Source organism: Globicephala melas, chromosome 4 (genome assembly GCF_963455315.2).
Source record: "Globicephala melas chromosome 4, mGloMel1.2, whole genome shotgun sequence".
In the NCBI taxonomy this organism is placed as follows: domain Eukaryota; kingdom Metazoa; phylum Chordata; class Mammalia; order Artiodactyla; family Delphinidae; genus Globicephala; species Globicephala melas.
The window spans coordinates 49617070-49644786 of record NC_083317.1 but is presented as its reverse complement, the minus strand read 5'-3'; the positions used below and the strand labels follow the sequence as shown (position 1 = coordinate 49644786).

At 36.6% G+C, this 27717-nt stretch overlaps 1 protein-coding gene across 1 annotated transcript in view; it reads right to left on the bottom strand.

Moving 5' to 3' along the window:
- Window positions 1-451: 451 nt before the first annotated feature.
- Window positions 452-27717, bottom strand: part of ZPLD1 (zona pellucida like domain containing 1) — a 39188-nt gene continuing 11922 nt past the window's right edge. The window contains exons 2-10 of the mRNA XM_030861083.3: window positions 23576-23796; window positions 20031-20212; window positions 18548-18620; window positions 14054-14151; window positions 11304-11384; window positions 7688-7859; window positions 6521-6629; window positions 1114-1143; window positions 452-701 (exon numbers count right to left, since the gene is read on the bottom strand). Of these exons, the coding sequence (XP_030716943.2) occupies window positions 526-701; window positions 1114-1143; window positions 6521-6629; window positions 7688-7859; window positions 11304-11384; window positions 14054-14151; window positions 18548-18620; window positions 20031-20212; window positions 23576-23796 (1142 nt within the window). The 3' untranslated portion in view covers window positions 452-525. The remainder of the gene's footprint in view (window positions 702-1113; window positions 1144-6520; window positions 6630-7687; window positions 7860-11303; window positions 11385-14053; window positions 14152-18547; window positions 18621-20030; window positions 20213-23575; window positions 23797-27717) is intronic.

The following is a 27717-nucleotide window of genomic DNA, read 5'->3' as shown; positions in this document are numbered from 1 at the left end:
AGGTCATAGAATGAGAAATTAAATCTCAGGTGTCCAAATTGGCTGGTCCAATTAAAACCTATCCCCAAGCTGCAATTATCTGGAATAAAACAAAAAGCAACTTTCATTTCAGGACCACATATGCAAATCTAATTGCCATCACAGTGGATTTTAATGCTTAGGGGATAAAATTGCAACAAATTTATTTTTTTTCCTATGGTCACCTTTTATCTATAAAACCAATAATCAAAAGAAAGTTGAAATGAAATGAAATAATGACGGAGCCTGTAAGATCTAAGTCCTGAATGTTGTTTGCTTATTTTCAGTATACCCACGGGTGCCATACAAACAGGCCTGACCACAAACGTAAGTGACAAGAGCAATATTATCAAAATTCTCTCACTATTGTCATGCTAACAAGCTACACTGAAGTCTATCAAACCTACAAATATCAAATGCTGGCTGGCATTCAATTCAGATAGAACACTGACTGCAGTCACTGTAGAGCCAGTGAAGCCTTCTCCCGAGAGCAGGGGACTGTGACAGTCAGTCAAAGACTGGGTTTCGTATGCCGTTCAATACCAAACTGGTGGGTGCCTTCCTGTGTAGAAGGGCCAGTAAGCACAGGAGGAGGGAAAAGCTCATGACTCCCAGAATGACCATTCCTGATATCAGTGCACTGGTGATGGCGTTCAGCTGGAAATGAGGTTCGTTTGGAGAACCTGCAAGTAATAAACACAATGGGAAGGTCCAGTATCAGATTTAACTCACCTTATCCCAATTTAAACCTGCAAAGCATCTGTCATCAGTATCTTATAGAATAATGGCATGAGACAATTATGCTACAATTTAGTTGACTATAATTCAATTCAATACCCAAAGGATTATATGGTTTAGAGGCCTGGTATCCCCCAGGCAGCCAAAAAAAGTCATCTATAAAATGCTCTAAAAATTGACCAACAGGTTGCATATGAGTTCAGAAATCCTCAGTGAACTGTTATTTAAAATATAACAAGCTTGTTAAACCAGAGCTCATTATTTTTAGCTGATTACAGTTTTGTAACTGATCACCAAAAAATACTTAACATTTAAAAAAATTATACTTTAATTTTCAATATATGTTAATTATCTTACCAAGCTGTGAATTGTTGGTTGGAGTCTCATCTGGGGGGAAGAAAAGAAAAAGAAAAGCAATATTGTGTCTCCAAATATTTATCTATGTCTGTTATAATTCTATAATTACTTTTTACCTATATATCCCCTCACCTTCACCCACAAGCTCCCTCGGAAAGGCAATAACGAAAGTCCCGCTAAACCGTCTGCTTTCTCATTTCCTGTTCCAGTGTCCAAGATTTCATCATCTATCTATTCCTCCAAGCCCACACCCTGCTACTGCCCTGGGCATACAAATAAAGTCGTAAAACATACTGTGCTGTATTCTTTCCTGCTGACTTTGCTTCATCATTATCTCTCCAGTCAGGTTAGTGGGGGCAGTAATTGTTAACAGCTATTACATTTTTTAGAGCCCTATAACCTGCCACTTATTATTCTGTTATAGAGAAACATTCATTATTTAGTGCCACTCTATTTTAAGTGATGCCAATTTGCCCATTATAATCTGCAAAAAACATCAAGTTCCAAGAAAATAAATTCGTACTTAATAACTAAATGAAAAGAAAAATCACTCCTGAACTTGAGTTGCAGTTTTATTTGCATCTGTTAAGTAAAAGACTGAAGCCATTGATTTTTCACTTTTCCCTGACAAACATAATAGATGCAATGAACACATTCACTTGGTTTCCCAGTTTTTGTTACCCATTTTGTAATCACATAGCAATTAACCCTTGAGCATACACAATGAGTGGATATTTGTGTTTAAATACATGGGTGTATATGTTCCTGTGAGTGTTTGTTATTTGAACCATAAAATGTGTGCAGTTGGCTGTTTGATTCTGGAGTATAAATACTATTACAATTAATATGTGTGTAATTTCATACAGTTTACAAAGTGCTGTCTCATATGTTATCACATTTAATTCTCATAATTGCCATATGGTTTAGATATTATTGCTACTCCCATTTTACAGATGAAGAAACTTCCATCTGTCACAGCCTCCATGATAAAGTAAACACAGGCTTAAATAAAAGCTCAGTTTCAGAGTCCCTTTTCTAAAATAATATAAACTAGCAAGTGTGGAAATATTTTTAGTAAAAGAGATAAATATCTCAAACTATAAAACTCCAGGATTAGTATTTGAAATAATTGATGGGAGAACCTGGTGAGATATTTATAAAACATCTGATGCCATTTCTTTTCAGACATATGGGTCTTGGCAGAAATGATGGTTCTGCTGTTTGATCCTGAAGTATAATGTCCAAAATAAATAGAGCACTCATTCATAGGATTCTTTAGAATGGTGCAGTGCATTGCTATAGGACAAAAAGAAAAAAAAAATACAAATTTTCATTATAAGACATCCTTAGGAAAATCCTAACCTCCAACCAATATGATCCTACAAGGACAATAGCTTCTCATGGAAATAGATGGGATGTATGCACTGTGACTAATTCAACCAAAAGATCTGTGTGCCCCTTTCCCAAAACAAGCTGCCTCACTGGAACATGGAAGAGAATATATAATGCTATAAAATTCCTTTTTAAAAGTTATTCTTTGTTTAGGAATTACATTTATTTGCTCTTAAAAAAAAGGTTTCTATTAAAGAATAGAAAGTTTCCTCCTATGTATCCCAATTAAGCAAAAGTTCTATGATTGTACGCCCCCACTATTTTCTGCAATTTCAGGTTAACAAAAGAAGTCAGAATATCCACTCCTCTCTTACATTACCAAAGCACTATTGTAAGAACAACATCCCAGCTGTCATCTACAAGGACTTGGCTGTGGACAAAATCTCTGTGTGGGGACAAAGATGCCAAATGAGCCACATCAGCTGCAGGCTCCAGGACTCTGAAAAACTGAAAGCATCCTACCTTTGGTAGATGGCTGAAATCAGAGTGTGTAATATTTGAATATTGTTTGGAATTGTACTCGATACTGAATAAACAGAATAAATTTATCTGTTATCTTCTGTTTCTGGTATCCTGCAGTTAGGATCATTGCAATTAAAAGAAAATCAAAGAACTGTCTAGAAAAGGAGGTAGTGATTTTTCAGGAGCTTTTTGTCACCACACACTTGTTTTTCTCTCACACCGACTTGGTCTTATACACATGTACACTAAAAGAAACCTTATGGAATTCGAACAGATTGGAATTCTAAACTTGGTGAGCTCTTCAAAAAACATATAGCTAGCTGAGGACCCACAGGAGGAAAGTGACAGTAGCAATACCACAGCTGTTTAAAAGCCAGAAGTGGAAGATAAATTGTCATTCTCTGCTTTTCTCTCAGATAAGTAGCTGAAATAAATGGAAAAGGTGAACATAAGTGCAAAGATATATGCAGAATGAATATTTTTGCTTTCTAAGCACAAACTATTTTTTTAAGTCTTCAATTTACCTATGTGGTAAAATGAACCACATATTTCAGGTTGAGAATCTCAAAACTTTTTACTCTCCACTGGGTCATGTTCTTTAATAGTCTATCTCTATAGTTGAATTCTAAGATTCCCCAAGGGCAAAGACTGTGGCCTGTTCTCTATTTTATTCCCAGTTCCTAGCAGAGTGGCTGTCCCTGTAGGGGCTAAATAAATATGCTAGAATGAATTATTCAATGAAACTCAATGACACTAGTTGGACAAGAGTTTGGCTTGAACTTCTCCATATGAATTTTTGTAAAAAAAAAAAAAAAAATTAGGTACTACTATTTTCTAGTGATTATACCTTTAAATTTCCAGGATTGTACCCCATGATAAGCATTTCCCTACCGAATAGTTTTAGCATTTCATAGCTTAAAATAAGAACATTTCATGAATTTTGAGGATTTTGAATTCTGAGGATATGAATATTTTCCTAAGTCAACTAAAAAAAGGATTAACAATGTTGGGTAAAAATAACCACAACGGGTTTGACTTCATTAAAGTAAAACAAAACAAGACAGAAGTTCTGAGGTTTAACAACTTATTAAACTTGATCCAAGCCAGATGTCTAGGGGAAGGCGTGGTTCAGTGAGTAAACAGAGCAAAAATTCCAAGTATCAGAGAGCTTTGAAGAGAGCAAATCAAGCCTGAAACTGGACTTGTCTGTGAAAATCAGCCATAGGATCTGCAGAGATAAATTCTAGCTGAATTAAGGTAAAAAATAAAGTAAAACTAAGAGAAGAAGGTAGCCCTGGTCATTAAGCTGGACATTAAATTTACATAGAATTTGCCTGTGAATGACTATATCTTGATTTCTGAGTTGTATTTGTATGGAATTTAAAATTTTAAATTTTTAAGGATATTATAGTAGTATTATGAAATCATTGTAATACATGGTCCTCTAGGCAGTGAGGCCACCATGATATCCAAAAATAAGGACCATTCTACTGCTATTTATCAAAGTTACAAAACAAAAATCCACAGAGAGTGAGAGAAATGAAGGAAGGTTAACCATTATCCTTTGGGGGCTTTACTGGTGGAGAGACCAAGGTGACTAGGAGAGAACCTTAGTGCATTGGGAAATAAATGTCATCTTTGAGGTGGACAACAAGTCGAAATTGGAAAGGAAGAAATCCAGGCATGACATCAGAGGTATTGTTATCAAAGGCATTAGCTCTTTGAGGTTTTAACATATATATTTCGGATGACTAGATGTGATGTGAAAGAAACCTATAAACCTGGATAGCTGGTAAGCTACAGTAGGATTAGAAACTGCTCCTTGGTAATCTTTACTGGGATTTGGAGATCTTAATAATTTTGGTCTGTTTTAAAATTATATTACACTAGTAAATTATTTAAAATTTGTAATATTTAAATTTGATTTCATCCAGGTAAGAAGGAAGCAAAGAAGTTAAAAAGGAGGAAAAGTCATCTACTCAACGTGGACAGAGAAATGTCACTTTCAAGGTTCTTTTCTTATGGCAAACTGACTCCAGATACGCTCCATAGAAATAAGAATATTTTTTATTGTGCCTACCCCAAAGCATTCCTAATTATTGGCAGCAAGAGCTGAGTTTCCATGCAGTGTAATTCTATGAGCTATTTCCAACAGCTAGATAGAGATAAGGATTGGGCCTCTGACAAACCACAAAGTAGTCATTTTCAAACCATTCAAAACATACCAAACCCTCAGGGAGTACAGACTAAGTTTGAAATTTTATATTTAATAAATTTCTGTATTATTTAAAGGGCCTCTTAGGCTTTTTTAAAAAATTCTAATATGTGTACACAAACACAAAGGAGTGAATAATTAAAGCAATTGTCTGTATTTTTTAGGTCAAAATGACTTTTGCTTAATCACCTCTTTCAGACAAAACTTTCTTTTCATTGTGGGACAGGAGGTGTGGGAGAAAAGGTAAAGATAATCTAATTGAAACATAATAATAGCCTACGGCTATTATAAAATAGAGAAAAATTATTAGCATATAGTCCAAATCAGAATTCTGCTTTCCCTTTTTAGACAAATTTAGAACCATAGAGTTAGAAAGAATCTGAAAGGCTACTTTTTCAAACCCTTTATTTTAAAAATAAAGAAAGAAATGTTTGCCCAGAGAAGTGGAGGAAAATCCCAAGTTCCACAGTTTATTAGGACAAAAGCTGGAACTAGAACCAGTTTTTCAGACTTCAGTGTGTGTTGTTTACAATGCATGTCTGTTTTATCCAACTGATTCTGGATATCTCCAGGTTCACGCTTGTAAAGCAGTATCCCTTTGGAGAGTGTGTGTGTATGTGTATATGTATGTGTACGGACATGCATGTACAAATATTTGTATACATGAAAATGTATTGTATAAACAATTGTGTCCATTAGAGTCATGAGCACAAATGAGTGCACTGGTGGGTGTATTTACATACTACTACAATTCAGGATCCTGGGAGGGAGCAAATGGTATTCAAACTAGCAATTTAAGGAGATCTAATAGGACTATTTATAAAGATGGAGGGAATTGACAAGAGAAAGTCAAGTTACCTAGGCTATAGGTTAAAGGGAGAGTTTCCAGAACTCTTGAGAGTAGTTGAATGGAGAGAGTTGTCTGGTGGGAGCTGTGTGGACTTCACACCCAACCTCTGACAGTGCCACCTATTGGCCAAGTCCAACCAGAAACTACTTGGCAAGGCAGCTAGGGGATGCAGTTCACAGAGACCAGTATTCAAGGTCAGAGAGAGGCTGGGAAGGGCAGGGTGGATCCGGATGGGCAAATGAAACATGTCCAGCACCATATACTTGTGTGTGTGTGTGTGTGTGTGAAGGGAAATGTGGTAAAGAATATTTCCCTTAGTAAGTTGAATAAACAGGAAACTACCATGAAATTAAAGTTGTCTAGCAGTTTATCTTGTCTCACAGTTAATTAGTGCTCTTTAAGAATCACTTTGAGTTCTCCTTAGAAGCCAAGGAACAAGCCATTTTGGAACCGTCTATTACTACACACAAAAGGAGGAGCACTCTTACCACTCCGAGTAATGATGGGCCCTGCAGAAAGGACAGCATTTCCAGAAGTGCTCTGGGGGCTCCAGGTGGTCCTCCTCCCCGCATCTCGCCTTTCTCTGTGGTCGCAAACCTAAGGAGTTAAGAAAACAAATGAAATTCCACACCAGCACAAAATTGTTTCTTTATGGCCATTTGGAAAGCAGATTCTCTTAGAAGAGATACCACATGTTTAATTTTATTCATTTACTTCTGTGCATTTATTTAATTACTTTGCATATAACTGCTACAGTATTTCTTATCCTGGCCTGGGCTGCATTTCTTATTTCCTCCCATTGTAATCGTGCATTGCCTCATTAATTTACATAGCTCAATGGCTCCCCTGAAAAAGAGCTGTGTTTATCAAACTTTTCTACTTTTATTTCTCTCAAGGCTTTAATAAATCTTTCCCTGAAATGCTGGTCAGCACAGAGCCAAGGAAATGTGGAATCTCCATTTAACCCCAACTGATACAGCTACTTAGGACTAAAGCAACTAATGATTGTGAAGAAATGCATGAATTAGAGCACACATATAAACACATTAAAGCTATCTCAAATCAAAAAACATGACTGCATTTTTCTCAGGTTAATATTGCTGTAACACTAGGGGGCCTACTGTCTAGATATTCTACTCTACTCCATAGCCCTACTGAAAGACTGGAAGTTCCCTAGTTACTCTGTTTCATGTGTCTGTGACTTTGACCATCCTTTGGCATGGAATGTCTCTTACACTCTTGATTTTGCCTCTTTGGGGTTCATCTGTCTTCAAAGTCATATCTCTTCCACTGAGCCTCCCAGCCTCTCCTGTTTCATCTCTCTCACAATGATGAATAATGCCTTTTACTACAGCCCATATATATGCCTACCTTTGCACCATAACATTTTGTCATATTTTATGCCATGATTATCTCATGATCCTAAAGGATAAGCTAACTGAATTCAGAACTCATTCATGCATCTCTGTATTACCAGCATAAAGCTTGGCACAAGGCGGCATTCAATAGATCTTTCCTGGATGAATGAAAAAATTATACTTCAAACTATTTGACCTGATGCATATCTACTTTCTATGTAGAAATTAGTTCCTAACACTTGATAACTTCAGCTTAGATCAATTCAACAGTTCAGAATAAAGTTGCTAAAAACATACTGGCATAAGGAAGGGGCAGTCATCAGCTCTGCAGAGCTTGGTAACACAGTGCAGGAAGACAGTGGACATTTTCTGATTCTTGTGTTTCACGAATCGGAACACTTCAAAGGAAAAGCGGCCCTGCTGGCTCCTGCCGTTTTCAATGACGGTGGTTTGAGGATCTTTGTCACAGCTACACGTTAGAGAATGTGAAAACGATATTATTGGAAAGTACCAACCTACCGTGACTTGTAAATTAATTTCTGCAGTATTAAGAGTACCCTATTACATTAAGAGCTAACAAAATTATGCCATGTTATCGATACTTAATAGGAGAATAAACTAACTCAACAGATATGTAAGTGACCTAGATCACAATATTTAAGCAGACCAGTTTCTGATTATAATATTATTATCAAATTTTAGAGGAATTATACTTTCATATGGTTCAAAAATCCAAACACTATAAAATATATATAGTAAAAAGTCTCTCCCCACATCTCTGCCCTTGTCCATGCTCTCCCATGTCCACACACAAATCTGCCCGTGGTGACCTCACATGTTACTGCAGCCTCACAGGGCATATGCAAATAGAAGCAGAAGCAATATATTCTCAATGTTCCCCCCTTCTTAAACAAATGATAGCACACTCTCTATATTATTTTGTACCTTGCCTTTTTTAAATTTAACAATGAATCTTAGAGATCTTTCCATATCAATATTTAGAGAGCCTCCTTCATCTTTTTCCACAGTTGTACACTATTTCATCATGCACATGTCAGAGTTTATTTAACCTGTGTCCTATTTACGTACTCTTGCATTATTTTTGAATCTTTTGCATTTTTACAAAGTAATAATGAATAGTCTTAACACATCATTTTGAACATGTGCTGGGTTATCTATATATCTGTAGGATCATTCAGCAGATTTTGCCACATCGCCCTCTATAAATATTATTGCATTTTGTACTGCCCCAGTAATGTATAAAAAATACTTATTTCCCTCAGAGCTACATCAACAAACTATATGTATGAAATTCTGGAGTATTCCCTGTTTGGTAGGAACAATAAACTATCACCATATAATATCAATTCACCTTTTTTCTTAGTGTGAATGGATGTGTGCATTTTTCATATATATTAGAGCCATTTGTGTTTCTTTATCTGAAAATTGTTTATGTTCTTTGCTCAAATTTTTATTGTACTGTTGGCCTTTTCCTTAAGATGCCTATAAATTCTTGGTTTTTAGGAAGAGTGGTTCCTTCTTTGTTACATAAGTTGTAAATTGTCTTAACTTTGTTGTTTGGCTTTGTACATTCCTCCCAGTGTGTGTGTGTGTGTGTGTGTGTGGGTGGGTGGGTGGGTGTGGGTGTGTGTATGTGTGTGTGTTTGCACACAGAAATTTTATTTTTACATAATTTAAAATATTTTATTTTATGGCTTCTAGTATGTGGGCTAAACAGGATTTTCCTTACTCCAAATTTCTAAAGATATTCTGCATGCTTTCTTCCATCACTTTTAAAGCTGTAGTTTTTACATTTAAATTAATCTATTTAAAGTTTATCATGGTGAGCGAAGTACAGATCCTATGCTATTTTTTTCCTTAAGATTATCTACTATCCAGCACTATTTTTAAAAATCTCTGTCAATCCCACTGATTTGCATGTTACCAAGCTCTGTCATATAGTAAATTCCCATATTTTGGATCTGGTTTTCAACTTACTATTCTAAATTTTTGTCTATGTGTCTAGCCTCACATAATATCATACCCCTTTAATAACTTCAGAGCTTCTATTAACTGTAATATCTGGTAGAGCCATACCCTCCTCATTTCGATGTTGATTTCCCCCTTTCTTTGGCATTTTATGGATTTTTTGTTTATCCCTTTTTTCTTGATTCAGTTAGCTTGTGATTCTCTGTTCTTGTGGGTATGCATTTCTCCTGACTTTTCTGGGATCTATGGCAGTGGGACCCCTCAGCAATCACTTTTCTTCCTTGCTTCTCCTGCCACTTCTTCCCACTCTGCTTCCTGCCAGCCTTTTCCTGCTCTGTTTTGTCTTGATCTTAACTGCTTTTATCAACACTAACACATATTTTGGAGTTTCTAGGTTTTCTTTTCCTCCTTATCTCACTGAAAATGGCACTTAGGGGACTTTTTTTAGTTATCCATTTCAGTCTCTATAGTTTCCAAGAAGAAAACTGAAAGAATTAAGCTGAAGCCATAGTCATACCAGAAGTCTGATGATCTTATTCTAGATTATCAATACGTAATCATTATAGAAATTTTGGAAAATAAGAAAAATGTCAAAACAAAATGATCCACAATCTCACTGTGCATAAATAACAAAGGTGAACCTTTTGATGTATTTCCTTATAGTCTTTTCTATCATGTACTACATAAATGAAGTCAACTGTACAATCGTGTATGCTAATTCTTTCATTTCATATTTTAATACATTTAAATTTTAAAGAACCACATATTTCTAAAGATAGAAATATCAAGAAGACAGAAGGGGAAGAGATAAAATAGAACCAACTATTTTTTTCAATTTTATAAATAATTTTATATGATTATTATGTCTGTGTGAGCTTTCAACTTACTGGTTCTCCATAATTCACCTACCCATTTCCCTACTGCTGAACATGCAGTTGATTCTCATGTTTTACTATTTTAAATAGCACTGATAGACAAGAAAGTCATAAATATTTTAGAATATGCTTCCCATTTCACAAAAGTAGAATCAAAGGATATGAAATCTTTTAAGGTTTTTTGATACATACTGATATTTTTTCCCAAAAATGTTAACCAAATTAACACTTCCAGCAATAGAATATGAGTGTCAGTTTGATCATACCCTCTGAGTATCATCTTAACGTTGATTAGCCAGTAAAACTTATTCTTCTGGTTTCCCATCATATTACTCCCATCATGTGTCAATAAGTGGCAGTGATCAGAGCCAACTGCATTTTATAAGCATGATGAGAAGCCACTGCTTGGCTTTCAAGTCTGTTCCCCTGTCAGATAAAAATGCTGAAAAGGAACTGAGATGATTGAATGTTTTTATGGTCAATGTCCCCTTTCCCCAAATGTAGATTACATTCACTCTATCACTGTCTATTGGGGAATGAAGTTGAAGTTATTGGCTCTGATAAAAAAGGAGTGGTAGGCTGTATTACACTTTCATATTAAATACTGATAAATTAAGAAAAGCAGTTTGGGGTCTAAATTATCTAGCCCATTACTTTAATTTTATTCTCCTTTTGACATACCATGAGACAGTCTAGTTTTGGAAAAACAGTACCCTCTCACCGCCTTTCTCATATTGTCAATAGTACCCTAGCCATGCTTTTCCTAAGACAGTGAAATATTCCCACATGACCTAAACATTAATAAAACATCTTTGATGGAGTAAACTTACTTGTAACTGTCATTCAACAACAGCCTTATCAGCATTTCATGTTGAAAATTGTTCTCCACTTTTATAGTTCCAACTATATAAGGACTAAAAGTTCAAAATGTAAAACTTTAAATTTAAAAGCTATAAAAGTACCCTATAATTTGTTTATCTGACTTAGCTTTTCTCTTTTAATTATCTATAGTAGGGTTATTGCTATCAATACAAGACTTAGACACTTACCTAAGGAAGAGATCATATCGAATATCATCATTTGGGTTCCCTGATGGGGTCGTGTAGCAATAATCCATTAAGACATTCCATCTGCAGGAAGAGGTAAGAATAATCTAGAGTCAGAATCTCCTTTTGGATATTAGTTACTAATCCAAGAGAAGTAGATATTGACAAACATCTTATCCCAGGGAACATAGTTTTATATTATTTGCAGAGACTTCTTGTTTTGTTAAAATTTTCTCCTAAACTCAAAGTATTTAAAAGTCTGCAACAAATTGCTGTCACACATCAAGAATCACATACAACCAAGAATAAAAATGCCAAGAAGACAAAAAGGGAGAAGGTAAAGTAGAACCAGATTTCTAGAGTGTACTAATCTCTTCAGGATGCAATGTTTAAATAATAATATATGAGAAACCCAAAATAAACTATTTACATGCTACAATTTTTTTATTAGGGCAGAAATGCATCTTTACTTTTGAATTTCCTTTCAATTTTGATCATTCTGAATCCTCTAAGTGTCAAATGAAACTTGATTGATTTTGTTATTTTGCAGAGATGTTTCTGAAGATCGTTTTATATAATTTTGGCCCAGATTCTTATGGGGAGAGTTCTTTTGTTTTTTAATAAACTTTTATTGAATAGTAACACACATAGAAAATACATGAATCATAAGTGTTCACAAAATGACTGCATCTGATTAATCATCTTTCAGATGAAAAACACAGAACATTCTGGTATCCCAAAAGCTCTCCCCATGCCCTCGTCCAGTCACTACCCCTCCTTCTTTATGGGAAGAATCGCTATTTTCCAATTAATGACATAAAGTGGGTGTCACCCTTTAATCCTTGTAATTTGGGGTTTTTTTAGATAAATTTATGTATTTATTTATTTATTTTTGGCTGCGTTGGGTCTTCATTGCTGCACACGGGCTTTCTTTAGTTCCGGGGATTGGGGGCTCCTCTTTGTTGCAGTGTGCGGGCTTCTTATTGTGGTGGCTTCTCTTGCTGAGGAGCACGGGATCTAGGCGCACGGGCTTCAGTAGTTGTGGTACACGGGCTTCAGTAGTTGTGGCACACGGGCTCCACAGCTCAGGATCAGTAGTTGTGGAGCACGGGCCCATTTGCTTCACGGCATGTGGGATCTTCCTGGACCAAGGCTCGAACCCGCGACCCCTGCCCCGGCAGGCGGATTCTTAACCACTGCTCCACCAGGGAAGCACCCTTGTAATATGTTATTTCTACTTGTTAGCATTTCTTTTTTTTTTAATTTAGGCAAATATGTAAAATATATGTATTTTTACATATAGGCAAACCAAAAAATATAGGCATTACCTTCTAAACAAAAAATTGGAATACATGATTTGATATACAGTTTGACAGGAGGCAGAATATTTGAAATCATCCCTCTCTTGGAGAATCTGAGGTCTATGGCTTCAGAAGGTGTGGCGATTGTGGGTGGGTGGGCATTCAGGTGGGAAGAGTAATGTGAACAAAGGTGTGAAAGACCAGAAGGGACTAGGAAGGTCCTGGGTTCATGCGGAGCGTCAGGTGGGAGGGCTGAGATGCGAGCAGCACGGAGACACTGGAAAATCTGGACAGGAGCCTTAGGTGCTGACATTTTTGAGGGAGGAGCAGCAGGATGAAGGAAGGTCACAATCCCCAGTCTGGCTGGGATGTTTTGGGGTGAATGTGCTAGAGAGTGCAGGAGGTGGTTTGAGATGCTGACAGCTGGACCAGAGGGTGGCTGCATGGGTGGAAGAATAATAGACATAATAGGCGAGGTACTTGGGAAGGAAAACTGAAGAATAAAATGGGGTGGATTCCTGAGAAGTTTTTTGGACATTTAAGGTGAGGTTATGTCACCTTAATATAGGGTCGAGTTTCCCATTTTGGAAACTGGGAGAACAGTGGTTCCACTGTTATTCTTCTTTTCCTTTAAATACGTGTCTTTTCCCTTGATTAATCTCACCCCATTCTGACTGCTCTCTTGTTTGGAGTGATAAGGATAGATATCAGACAGAGATGGCACTAGATCAGGGCCAGGAACACTGGGTAGGATTTTAGCTGGCAGAAATAAAATGGAAGGGTGTGTGTGAGGCAAGAGGGTGGTGGTGGAGACAGAGTCTGGTCAGAGGCAATGGCATAAGCCTTGCTATGTTTGGCAAAGATGCGTAGCCATGGATGGCGAGAGTGAAATGTCTGTACCTGGTTAGGGCAGGAGACGTATTAAAATCCCTAGGGGAGTGGCCTCAGGCCTATGCCCCTAACTACATTGTTTTTCTTTTAATTAATTTATTTATTTTAGCTGCGTTGGGTCTTCATTGCTGTGCACGGGCTTTCTCTATTTGCGGCGAGCGGGGGCTACTCTTCCTTGCTGTGCGCGGGCTTCTCACTGTGGTGGCTTCTCTTGTTGCAGAGCACGGGCTCTAGGCGTGTGGGCTTCAGTAGTTGTGGCTCAGGGGCTCTAGAGCACAGGCTCTGTAGTTGTGGCGCACGGGCTTAGTTGCTCCGTGGCACATGGGATCTTCCCGGATTAGGGCTCGAACCTGTGTCCCCTGCACTGGCAGGCGGATTCCCAACCACTGCACCACCAGGGAAGTCCCCCCTAACTACTTCTTTAAGAGCCATTGTTTAGCATTTCTAAATGGAATGGCAATGGCAATATTTTTTTTAAAGTGAATGAGCTAACTTTATGATTCATGAGGCTTTAGGCAGCCAAAATGTTTTAACCAACAAAAGATAAGGGTTTGAAAATACCTGCCGTCCAGATTAGTGGCTTGTACAGCTGCAAATACTTTGGTTTTCAAAGGTAATCCTATACTCGGGATAATTAACTGCTGACTGTAGGTTGAATCCTAATGATGAAAAAAATAAGCAATTAATCCATCATTGCCTTCCCAACAGCACATTTACTTAAGACAATAATGTCCTATAAAAGAAAAGGGGGCAAATCAACATCAATTTACAGAACCAACTCCAAAAAGGACCTAGTTAATCCTCTAGTTTTTGGCAGAACTGTTCTTAAACCATATCCAAGTAACAAATTCATGCATAAATCTTTTTGTGTCCATAGTTTACCATTTATGATGATTAATGTTCAGTGTATTTAAATTATAAGCAATGGTTACTAGTCAGAGGTTAGTATTTAGTTTGTCTAATATTCAGCTATCAATATTCAGTTTACTTAAATTCATATTCCAGTTATTTAAATTATATTAGTGGCTAATATTCAGTTTATTTAAATTATATTTGCTTCAGTTTAAGCCCTTTGCCATTGGAGATGTAAGTCTTTACACTTTAAATAATGTGTCTCATTTACCCAAAGTCACTTATCTGGCAATTTGAAATTACCAAAATTTAATAAAAAAACCTAAAAAGACACCAGTATGGTCTCTGAGTTGCCAAAATGCTTGGCCTGGAATTCCTGTACTAGATTACATGGTAAGGACTTATAGAAGGGTGTCTTAGGACTTCATTTCTACCTTTTACCCTTAGTTTAGACCAATTCTGGAGAGTTTATTTGTATCACTTCCCAATCTACAGTAGACGAAAGCAGCAAATTAGAAATTGAGAAGTGACAGCTTTAATTTGATAGTAAAGAAAAACAGAAAAAAAATGTGGAATAAAGAAAAAACTTCTCAAAATCTAAGCTGTCATATCATTTAGCATGGAGGCAAATTGTTTCCCCCAAATTCAGTAACTCTGAAGATAATGCTATTTCATTGAATTTTTAAAATTAAAACAATAATAATTTGGATGCTTCACTTTTGAAAAAGTTGCATTCATGTGGAATATTTCATTCTCAAATAAAGCCTGATAAATGAGGGATTATATGCTGTACTTATTTTCTATATTTCTGTGATAAATGATAATAGCTCCTCTAACCATTTCTGATAGGTAGTATTTTTATTTCATTATCTTTCTGGCTCCCTTTTCCAACTTCTCCAAGTTATCCACATTTCATTAACTATACAGCTCTTTCATCTTGTATTTGCATCAATATTGCCCAGAAGAATGCTTACTTTTTTTTTACAAGTATTATACTACAAAGTCATTTGCAAGTGATATGACTCAGCTGTGGTTTAATCATGACATCAAATTTATTCTTCTAAAAGGTAATCTTTTGATTTTATTTTGTTTAGTTGCCTTTACTCCTGTTAGTACAATATTGTCCCTAAAATCAATTATATTTATTTTATATTTTTTCCTCAACTTTAAAAATAATTCATAATTACCATAACCCAGTTTTAGATTTACTCTGTTTCTTTACCTGCTCAGAAGACATTATTAATTAGGTACAATTCAAATTCACAAGGTCATCTTCACTTTCAGTTTCCACAGAGGAGAAAACTGATCTATTTATACCATGTAAAAATAAGGTCATAGTTCAACTTGAAGTAAACTCCATATATTAAAATCACACAGTCAATAAATGTCATTATTTATTATAAGTAAAATTTTCCTAAGTACATTCACTGAATCCCAGAACACATAGAAATAAACAACTGCACTTTTTCCTACCCAAGTAACTAACTATAGAATAAGAGCAGTAGGTATGTAATATAATTTTCATCATTCCTAAGGGTTAGAAATCACAAACTTTGCAGGTAAAACAGGAAAATATGGCCCCTAATGGTTGTAAAATAATACTTAGTTTGAAATGCTGCAATAAAATTACATTTGGGTAGCTAAATGTTAGTGTTCCAAACAAATAATAAATATGGTTTGGGATCAATTCGTCAAAGTATACAAAATTTTTTTCAGTATAAATTACTAGTTTTTTAATGTCCTGTAAGATGGCAAAATACTACAATGGTGCCATGTTAAGAAACTAGTTTGGGGCAGTGAAGCTCTCCTGTATGATACAGTAATAATGGATGCATGTCATATACATTTGTCAAAACCCATAGAATATATAATGTGAAGTATTAACCTAAATGTAAACTATGGACCTTACTTATAATAATATGTCAGTATTGGTTCATCAATTGTAACAAATATGCCCTATGACCCATAATACAAGGTGCAGATAACAGAGGAAGTTGTATGCAGGCACTGGAGGTCTATAGGAACTCTCTGTACTTTTTTTTTTTGGCTGTGTTGGGTCTTCATTTCTGTGCGAGGGTTTTCTCTAGTTGTGGCAAGCAGGGGCCACTCTTCATCGCAGTGCGCGGGGCTCTCATTGTCGTGGCCTGTCTTGTTGCGCAGCACAAGCTCCAGACGCGCAGGCTCGGTAATTGTGGCTCACGGGCCCAGTTGCTCCGCGGCATGTGGGATCCTCCCAGACCAGGGCCCGAACCTGTGTTCCCTGCATTGGCAGGTAGACTCTCAACCACTGCGCCACCAGGGAACCTCTCTCTGTACATTTTAGGTCAACTTTTCTGTAAATCTAAAACTGCTCTAAAAAAATTAAGTCTGTTAATTTTTAAAACACTGATTTGTAGGGAAGTGGTTGAATTTTATTAAATAACTGGTTAGTAAATAACTTTTAAATTTTAATGTATTAATTCAACCATTAGTAATACTTTCATTGCAAATTGGTTAAAAATGAGAAGGATTGGGCTTCCCTGGTGGCACAGTGGTTGAGAGTCCGCCTGCCGATGCAGGGGTCACGGGTTTGTGCCCTAGTCCGGGAGGATCCCACATGCCGCGGAGCAGCTGGGTCCATGAGCCATGGCCACTGAGCCTGCGCGTCCGGAGCCTGTGCTCTGCAACGGGAGAGGCCACAACAGTGAGAGGCCCACGTACCGCAAAAAAAAAAAAACAAAAAAAACAGGATTTTGGCACTATGTATTTCATTTATATTCTGATATCAATTACCTTTGTACCATAGAATTAAAATCTTAAGGTTATCATCAAATTACAGACTTTTATTTGGCATTAAGATTCTAGAAACTCTTTGAAGGATTAGGTCTAGTTAGCAACAGGACTATAATACTATCTCTAATGATAAAGGAAAGAGCTTAATAGCAAAGCTCTCCTCAAATCCACACTTCTAAATTTTGATTTTCTGCTTTTCTGCTGAGAGAATAGTTTAATTTCACAGAAAACAGTGGTATCCTTAAATGTCATGTATGTTTTTCACTTTTTTAGGATCAGGAATTCCCATCTTTGTTTCACTCAATTATAACAAATAAGATTGGATCCAAACCATTCATCGCAATTCCACCTGAGGGACCTTACACGTATAAATTAACAGAAAGGTTCCAATTTAAAAGTATTGCTCACAACAATAATAAATATCTGGCCATACTGGGAATGAATACTGGCCCATATTTGCTGAGTATCGTAAAACCAAGTATCTTGGCAGCTTCTCCTTGCAGAAGAAAGTTCAGAAATGACAGAAAGGCAATCTCCATTCCAACACATTTTAATTTGTTGTTTAGAACTCTGTGGTGTCAGACTACAAACTTATAAACATGATTTTTTTAAATGCCTTTGGAAAATGTCCTACTACAATATTTATAGCACATTATATTCAAAGTATAATGCAATGACTTTTAAATCAGTTGCATGAATTATAACTCAGTGCCATGATGACATGAATAATAATGTAAAAATCAGATTCATAATTTACAAAAATGTTGGTTGATAGATTGAAAATTGATATTTAAATCAGGCATTTAACATGTATGAGTAAAAATTTTTAATCAACATGAAAATACCATTGTGAGATTAATGTTAGAGTTATAAATAGAAATTCATGTATTTTTCACATTTTTGCTGCCACTGTCGATATTTAAATGACAAAAGTTTATACAATACTGTGCAGTCAACCCAAATTATTTCAGATGTGACAGAACTGACAACAGCCAAAACCCACATTGAAAATATTAACACATTCATCACCAAGCATCGTGCCTTCAAGTCAAGTATCATTTGGACTTTTCCTATCTTTTTATCACAAATATATTATTTCCAAAATCTTGACCCTGACTATGGCTACACACACACACATACACACATAAATAAATATATATGTATAAATGTAGATAGACACTTGGAATAACTATGCAGAATCACATTTATAAAATAAAGTTTAAATCATACACCAACTTCTAGAAAATAATGGAGTTTTTAGTATACTTTTATCACTAAGATATATGAAAATGGTGGTAAAGATGAATAAATGTTACCAAAGTATAACAAGGTTAATGTGGCTTTTGGTAGATTTTTATATAAAAGCCATTCTCATAAATGGCTCCTCAGAACAGTGAAAGAGAAGATAACATCCTTCGCCCATCAACTTACGTTATAAAGGAGCAGGTTCAAAGTGCTGACAAATGTACCATTGTTCTCCCTCACAGAAATAGCAGCTGAGGACCTAAAACAGATTGAGGAAAAGGAAGGCATTAATGAGATTTTAAAAGTTTCAGTTATACCTTAATGTTAGATTTAAGGCAAAAAACTCTTGAGTAATCCTGACATACTTTTAACTAGGTCTGTAGTGTGCATACTGTTTAAATTACTGAACAGATAAATAATCAAACAGCAAGAGGGACTAAGTAAAGACAAACTGTTCTTTATGATCTTTTTATTTATAAAGGAAACCTTTTTACATTTTTTATTACTTACATGAAACTTTTGCAGAAAAACCTCATTCCAAAGAAAATTGAATCTGATGCAAATACATTTTCATCAATTCCACTTCAATAGAAGTTTCATGAGATCAGGGACTTTGTTTTACTTTGTTTACTGCTGGAACATTGCATGGCACGTAGTACGTGTATAATATTTATTGAATAAATGAATATGTTTCCATGTGCATTGAAGTTCAGGAATGTATTCAGTGGGAAAGTTGAGGGGAGCAGAGTGAAAGACTATGACCTCCTTCCCTCTGCACCTGTATCCTTTTGACTCAAGGCCTTTCTTTTCTTGTTTTCCACATCAAAATCTTGCTTTTGACCAAGTTGTTTGTCATCATTGTGCCATTAAATCATCTATGAATATATTTTACCTGAAGCAAAATGTGGCCTCCACATTCCCTGTGACTGAGATTAAACAATAACTACTTTTGTGATAGAAAACCCTAGAACTGGAGAGGGAAAGTTCTTATTCAATCACCCCATCTTGTCAAAAATATTTCACAAATCCATATGGTTATATTGTAACGTGGATGTATAACTGTCTTGGAGTATGTGCTTTGGGAGTAATGAATGAATACATGACTATAAACAAAAGGCAATGACCGCAGTCCATGTCTGAAGCTCTTTGGTTCTGGGTGACACCACCTTTCCTGGGAAGCATCAGCAACTGTGCAGGTGACACCTCAGCAGGAGGCATGGAGACCTCAGATTCTGGGCAGCAGAGTCCACCAGTGAGAGATACGGCAGAGAATGAAGCTAAACAGGACCCAAAAATGCAGTGACCGAATGTTCCACACACTGGAAACAGGACAGGCCCTTCTGGTGCATAAGCACCCAGGGTTCTTGGGTTCTTGGGCAGTTCTAAGGGGAGCTAGGAGAACCCCAGGCAGACATCTGATTAGTTTGAGCCAATTTTAATTGGGGGGGGAATTAAAACTGAGCTGTTGATATGCATCATAACAATAACACTTACAGATGGATAGAGAGGTACATAGGTAGGTAAGTAGATAGATAAGACCTTATATGGTTTCCAAGACATTGAGTTTAGCTATTCTCAACAAATCCTACCATCTTTATAAGTCCCTCAAGGGTAAAAATGACTCAAACCAAAAGACAATATGAGAAAGCAAGAATAAAATGCGACTTACGAAGCAAGCTGGGTATTATTAACCAGGTATTCCAATGGATAACTACAACTAAATTTGTAAAGAAGTCCAGGTAGGTAACTGATGATTGTTGGTGGGTCTGGAGTATCAATATATCCTGAAATATTTCCTATTTGTACTGAAGTTGCATTTCCATAAGCACTGACTCCAGGAATTGTGGATACCTGTTAGAATGGTAGATCAAGCTCAGTTATTAAATAGTTACATGTAAATCTAGGCATTTCATATGCAAAATAAAACATTAGACAAATCATTTCTAGGGTCTGTTGCAACTATAACATGGCATGGTTTTGAAATTATACACATATAATGCTACTTATAAGTGATCATACGTCTTTTTCTTCTTCCTCTCATAAAGAGGGTGATTTTATTCTTTTTTAATTAGTTTTTATTGGAGTAGAGCTGATTTACAATGTTGTGTTAGTTTCAGGTGTACAGCAAAGTGAATCAGTTATACATATACATATATCCACTCTTTTTTAGATTCTATTCCCATGTAGGTCATTACAGAGTATTGAGTAGAGTTCCCTGTGCTATACAGTAGGTTTTTATTAGTTATCTATTTCATATATAGCAGTGTGTATATGTCAACCCCAATCTCCCAATTTATCTCCCCCGTTCTCCCCTGGTAACCATAAGTTTGTTTTCTACATCTGTGACTCTATTTTGTAAATAAGCTCATTTGTAGCATTTTTTTAGATTCCACATATAAGCGATATCATATGATATTTGTCTTTCTCTGTCTGACTCATATGTGTCTTTTAACTAAATAAAACTTCATATAACCAAAGACACTATACTCATATTTCATAAATAAGAAAGTAGAGAGACTATATGTCACTCGTTGTGCTACAGCAAGTAATTTGAAAACACTCATGGGTAAAGTCCAAATTCCGTGGCATGGCCTAAAAGACCCCTGTTAATCTGATCTTGTTTTCCATGTTAGCTTCACATCTCCAGGCTCCCACTCTTGGTTAATAATGTCCCAGCCCCAAGGCCCTTGTTGCTCTGGCCTTTGGGCATACTCCTCCTGCCTCCACTCTCCCCTCCTCACCATGACATATCCCATTCCTCCCCTGGATGTCATCTTCCCTGGAAACTTCTCCTGATACACCCCACAGCTTCTATTCATGCAGTCACAGTGCATGAGCAGTCTGACTCAGCACACCCCCATCCATAATCAGAGCTCTTTGTGGGCAGGAGACCCTCCTGGTCTTGTTTGCCTTTGTCCCTTCAGCATAGCTCAGTGACACCAGCATCTTGGGGTCCTCAAGATAAATTCTGAACAAATGAATTAAGGTCACAAATTTTCTTAGGGTCGATCTTCTCAGGGTCTTCCTCTGTGGTACATGGAGATTCTCATCCCCTTCCAGGACAATAGTTCTTAGCTGGGTTGCGGAGGGATCATGAACTCCTAGAATTTATATAAAAATATTGTCCATGTGTATATTTTCCTGGGACTGATTAGCTTTCATTTCTCCAATCCCACTAAAATTTAAGAACCAGCATTTCAGGAATAATCAATAATGTTCTTGACCTTCATAATACAATCGAGCTTCTCCCACCATGTCAAATACAATATGATGCTCAATTAATATTTTTAGCAGATATTATGGAGACCAGTAACATTTAATTTTCAACAATAGAATACCCTTTATACATGAACCTAGGAGCACATGGGCAAAGCTGAAGCAATTATCTAGCTGACTCATGAAGAGAACCAAAATCATTATGAATGAAAACATTTTGATTCTAATCCAGATGATTTAGTAGTCTACTTAATTTTTCCCATACAGGACTATCCTTGGAGCAAACTCCAAAGGTGGTGACATCTAAGACAAAAATAAAAAACTAAGTGATTCTTCCTCTCTACACATCGCTTGCCTGACTGGCTAGCTAAACGTGCAAATTCTGTCTGCGAAAAAAAATTATATACATATATTTATATATATATACACATGATATATATCTCAATTTTTATACCAGAGTAATTCAGCTCTAAAAAAAAAATGAAGGTACACACACGAACACGTACACACACACACACACACACACACGCACACACACACGCGCGCGCGCGCGCGCACACACACACACACACACACACACACACACACACACACACAGGCTTTGTCTGGCATTTCTCCCAAATTGTTTTCCCAGCAGCAGGGTAAGACTGAAGTCAAGAGTAGAGAGCTCCTTGAAGGAGAGGCCTTGGGCGACCGTGGGAGGAGGGGCAGGGCTGCTGCTCTCCACAGGGGCCCCCTCCCTCCACACGGAACCTTGGATGTGTAATAATCAACCTGAATCCCTCTCCCTCACTCTCCCTTAGGCCCACTTCATAACCTCTCTGCACACAACCCAGAGAGATGAATAAACGTTTTCAATAAAAAGAGTCAACAATACTCAAGCTGTAGACTTGGAAATGGTCATGGGCACAATATTCTAACTGCCCTCCGGGAAAAGATAAAGGAGATTCAAAGAAATCTCTTTTTCCTGTCTCCTATCTCCCACCACGTCTTAAAAGCCCTGCCCTTAGAATAATCAAGCTTTTCCCCTTAATCCCAAACAATAATTTATCAAGAGGAAAAACTGATCTCTCCTTCTTCACTGGGCTAAGTGGTCACGCTCATTGAATCTTCTTTTTGTCTTTGCTAGGATTAACCAATAAGACTATATTTAAACAAGCAAAAGAAAAAATAGTGCTAAATGAATTTTAGTGTAACACCCCCCAAATCACAATATTTTTACTTCAATTAATTTTAATTCCCAGGAGAGTGAATGCCTCTTTCAATTCTATTTTTGGTGTTCAATGCATGCATAAATAAATGAATAGTGTAGACTAGTGGTTCTCACTCAAGGTGGAAATATTTGAAGTGGTGTTTTGATTTTCACAATGACTGGAGAGAGCGTGCTCCTGGGATTTCATGGGTAAGACTGTGTATGATAACATTTTGAAATTCAAAGGACAGTTCCACAGGATGAAGAATTTCACACTGGAAATGCTAACAGCCCTCTTTTACAAAACAGTGGTGTGGATCATTCAGTGGTAAACATGATAACCTAGAAGATTCTAAGTTTCTCATTCTATATTTCATCTTTCTTCCTGAATGAGGTCACTAAGAAGCAATAGGCCAAGTGATCCATCGCCAAACTCACTGGAACATAAAAGATACTTCCATGAAACGCATGAGGAACATAGCTAATTATCATTAGATAATTAGATAATTAGATAATAACTGTAGAGACATATTCCTCAGCATCACTCACACAAAATAATGTTGGTTAGAGTAGCACAGTTAATCTCAGCCCCCTCAACCACCAGCTACAATAAACAGAACCACTATTGGAAAATAAAATTGTATGATTGGGAGCAGAAGCCTCAAACAGGCAAAGGAAAGCTATTTGTTCAGTTTTATTGGAATTTTTTCTCGAAAGACAGATTGGGCTTCTGATTATTTCATGAAATTGGGAGATTTTTTAGTTATGATCCCCAAACCTAGCACACAATTTCACACTAATCTTACCACTAAATTGTTTCCACAGCCCTCCAAGGTGCTGAGATGGATGATGAAAATGACCACTGCAGGAAAGGTGTTGTTATTGATGAACCCCCTGCAGTGGGAATCCCCATGCCTTCCGTTCAGTGCCAGGTCTGTTTCAGAATAACCGGAGAAAAGTACTGTGCAAAAATTAATCTTCATTGTAATGGCCTGGACCCCACAGTAGACATTGATGTCTCTTTCAGCTGAAATAAAAAATATAAAAAAACAAACAAATCACGAAAGCACAGCATGGGGTCCAAGAATAACTTTACCATCCCCTGAGGTATTTTCATCCCCATGGTCTGTTTAACTCATTCCTATACTTGAATACACCATAATTCAACGTGAAAGTATTAGGAAAAATAGTCTTTGATTTAGTTATTTCAGGAGAGATCTTTGAGTGTAGAGATTATAGTGTATCTCTGTTTCCTTGTGCCCGGTACACAGTGGATGTGCATTAAATGTTTATTGGGTAGTGTAAAATGATTGGAGAATTGAGTGGAAAAAATCAGGCCACGGAGGAAATTCAGAAGAGAGGAACTGAATTATTTAGATCACCTGTCTAGAGCAGTGAGCCTCACTACAAATGATGCATTTTCTCAAGTGTAAGGAAGAAGCAGTTAAAATCCATCCTAAGCCAAATTGTTGAGCACTTTGGTGTTTTGTAACCCATCTTATCCAGGATGTATAAACAAAAGCCATCTATCCAGATTCCATTTTATTTTATTAAATTATGCTAGAGAGGAAGAGAATGAAAACTTATCTGTTGATATTACAGTCAGACATGCAGTCTACCCTAAGAAAAATTTGCCAATAACTATGCCTGAATAAAAGCAATTAACTAGGCATGAAAATGTAAATACACAATTTGCAGTTTTCCATGATTCCATGAGTTATCAGTGATGGGATCCATTCCAGGTCTATAGAGGTGAGCAGGCACACACACACAAACACACACACACACACACTCCACACACAAGATTTTCATGTCTCTATTTAGTTATTTTTCTGCATGTAATGAGGAAAATATATGTAGAAAATGGAGAATTTGGCTGTTGCTAGGCAATTCCCCAGTGTCAGAAGCTTTCAGTTTTATTGGTTTTGGTAACTGTTACAGATTGAATTGTTTCCCTCCCTCCAGAAAAAAAAAAAAGATACATTGAATCTTAACCCCCAGTACCTCAGAATGTGGTAATTAGTTTAGATGAGGTCATACTGGAGTAGGGTGGGTCTCTACTCCAATATTACTGGTGTTCTTCTAAAAGAAGTATCATGTGAAGAGACAGAGACACAGGAAGAATGCCATGTGAAGACAGAGAATTGGGGTGACACACCTACAAGCCAAGGAATAGCAAAGACTGCCAGCAAACCACCAGAAGCTGGGAAGAGGCCAAGAAGGATTCTGTCCAGAGTCTCAGATGGAGTTTAGTCCTACTGATACCTTGATTTTTAACTTCCAGCCTCCGGAATTGCGAGAAAATAAATTTCTGTTGTTTGAAGTCACTCTGTTTATGCCACATTGTTACAGCAGACTTAGGAAATTAATACAGTAAGCTTACTACTTTTTAACCACTCTTATTTTTTACCACTGAGATAAAGAATCTGAAACATACATCTGGTTTTCAAAGTGTGAAAACAAACAAATAAAAATGGATTAGGCTGTTTGGAGAAATCACCTTGATTGTTCAAAAAAGGAAAAACAAGCATAATAAAATATTTTTTTGGTAAATGATCTAAGTAATATGTAAATGTCATTCATGACTTTTTGGCATAAAGTTAATTTGCTTAAATATATCAGTTCTAATCTATGGGTAAAAGTGTTCAACAGCATATTTCTTTGGAGTGTTTATTCTGCATACTGGCTTTTTGTTGGTAAAGTGAGTCATATTTTGAGGATATGAATCAATCAAAGTGGAAATTCCTATATTTGATTATGATTTTAAACTCAATACAAAAAAGAAAAATTTTTTTCATAGCAAAAGATAGAAAGATGGAAAATCTTTTTCATGGCCAAAAGGCAAATATTAGGCTGCTTGGTACAGAAAACCCCAAGCAATATTCCCCTTGTAGGTGGAAAATAAAATGATAACCCACAGATGAAGCATACTTTGCCAACACAGAAAATAATAAATATGACTTAAAATTGGGAGAATATCTCTATTAGCTTTCAACAACATTAGCTGTTCAAATGCAACTATAATTTTTAAATGATGCTCTTATTAAAATAATGAGTTCATTTTAACAAACGTTTGAATGTTTCAAACATTCAAACTTCAAATTACATCTTAAATCTGGTGATTTTTCTCCATCTTTATGCTATTCCTTGGTCTATGCCATAATTATATTTTCCCTAGAATATTACATTCACCTCCTAACTGGTTCGTTTATTTCAACTCTTAATGCCCTCTGATTAGTACAGCTGTTAAAACGTGAATCCAATCATGTTACCTCTTTGCAAAGATCTTCAACAGCTATTCATTTCACTCAGGCCAAAAGTCCAAATCTTGAACCAGGTCCTCAAGACTCTCTGTGATCCACCACCTGCCTACCTCTGCATTCTCATCTCCTCTCTACTATCCTCCTTACTCCCTACATCTGTTTCACTGAACTCTGTTCAGTTCTTTAAATGTATCACACTGAATCATAGAGGCCAGAATAGTGGTTACCTCTGAAGGAAAACTGTCTAGAATAGGGGAAACAAGGAAAATTTGGAGGGTGATAAAATTGTTCTCTATCAATCTGAGTGGTGATAACATGAGTGTATACATATGTTAAAATTTCAAGCCACACCCTTAAAATTGCTGCATTTTATTTTATGTTATTCCTCAATAAAATACTGTATTTTAAAAAGCCTAATATAGGTTACACATGACCTTCAATCAGTTTTTTCCCCTCCGTAGGATGCTTCTCCTATTCCCAATCTTTGTCTGAGGAACTCCTACTCATCCCTCAGGTCTTGAATTTCATTGTCTTTTTCCCAAAGACTTTCCTGATCCCAAATCTAAATTATGCTACTCTGTCTTATGTTGTCGTATTGACTTGGAATCATATATGTATTTGTATAATTGTCTTCTCAACAAATTGAAAGTCCCAGAAAGCAGGAAGCTATGATATTCATTGATGTACTCCAGTGAGTAATTAATTAATTAATCACATAAAGTATGGGGCAATAGACTGCACTAAGGATGTACAAAGTAGTGGTCCTTTTTCTTAGGTAGATCACAGTCCATAAGAGGAGGTAGATGTGGCCCACATTTAAGAAAGATTGGACAGAGAACCATGGGGTGGCATTGAAAGAGAACCTTACCCAGACCAGTTGATTAGGAACAGCTTCCTGGAGAAGATGGCATTGAACTGAGTTTTGAAGTATCGGTAGGAGTTAGCTACAAAAAGGAGTGGGAAACTTACAGCACAAAGGGGACAGCATGAATGATGACAGAAGTGTGAAATAAATATGCTTAGGCTGGTTAGGAGCTGGACAGTTCATTTGAATTTAAAAAGCAAGGAGGAAATGGTAGGCAATGAGGCCAAGTAGCAAGCACATAGGCAAGATCACAGGAAACCTTCACATACAAAATGGTCTCTGTAAGGTAGCAAAATATCTACTTAAATGTGAAATCAAATTCTCAACTACTAGACCGTGCACTAAGAACTCTTTATGCTTGGGGAAATAGAGAATGAGTATCATTGCATTACTTGGCATACCCTAAATGTATGGAAGTTAATACATATCATTAAATATGTTACAAAAGAGGTATCACTCCCTTAACTTAAACCAACTGAAGATTTTAGCTTCCTCACCTTTGTTTGAGAATTAATTGATGCCTATGCTAGCTTAACAATGGCAGTGATTGCTTTGTCCAGACATAGTGCTCTCTTCCGTTTTCTGCTTTATAACTGGAGACTTGTAACCCCTGCAGTGGAACTGAATTTGCTACAAGCTGATCCCACTTGGAGAAATGATAACAAACTAAAGACTTTACAGTGTAAGAAAGGATCTGTTCAAATCCATCCTAAACTAGCTTTCTAAAGACTTTTCACTGTCCCTTCCAAGGAACACATTTTTCCCTGGTTGTAGATACTAAAGACATCTATTCAGCACAACTTTTCCATTTGTGAGGCTT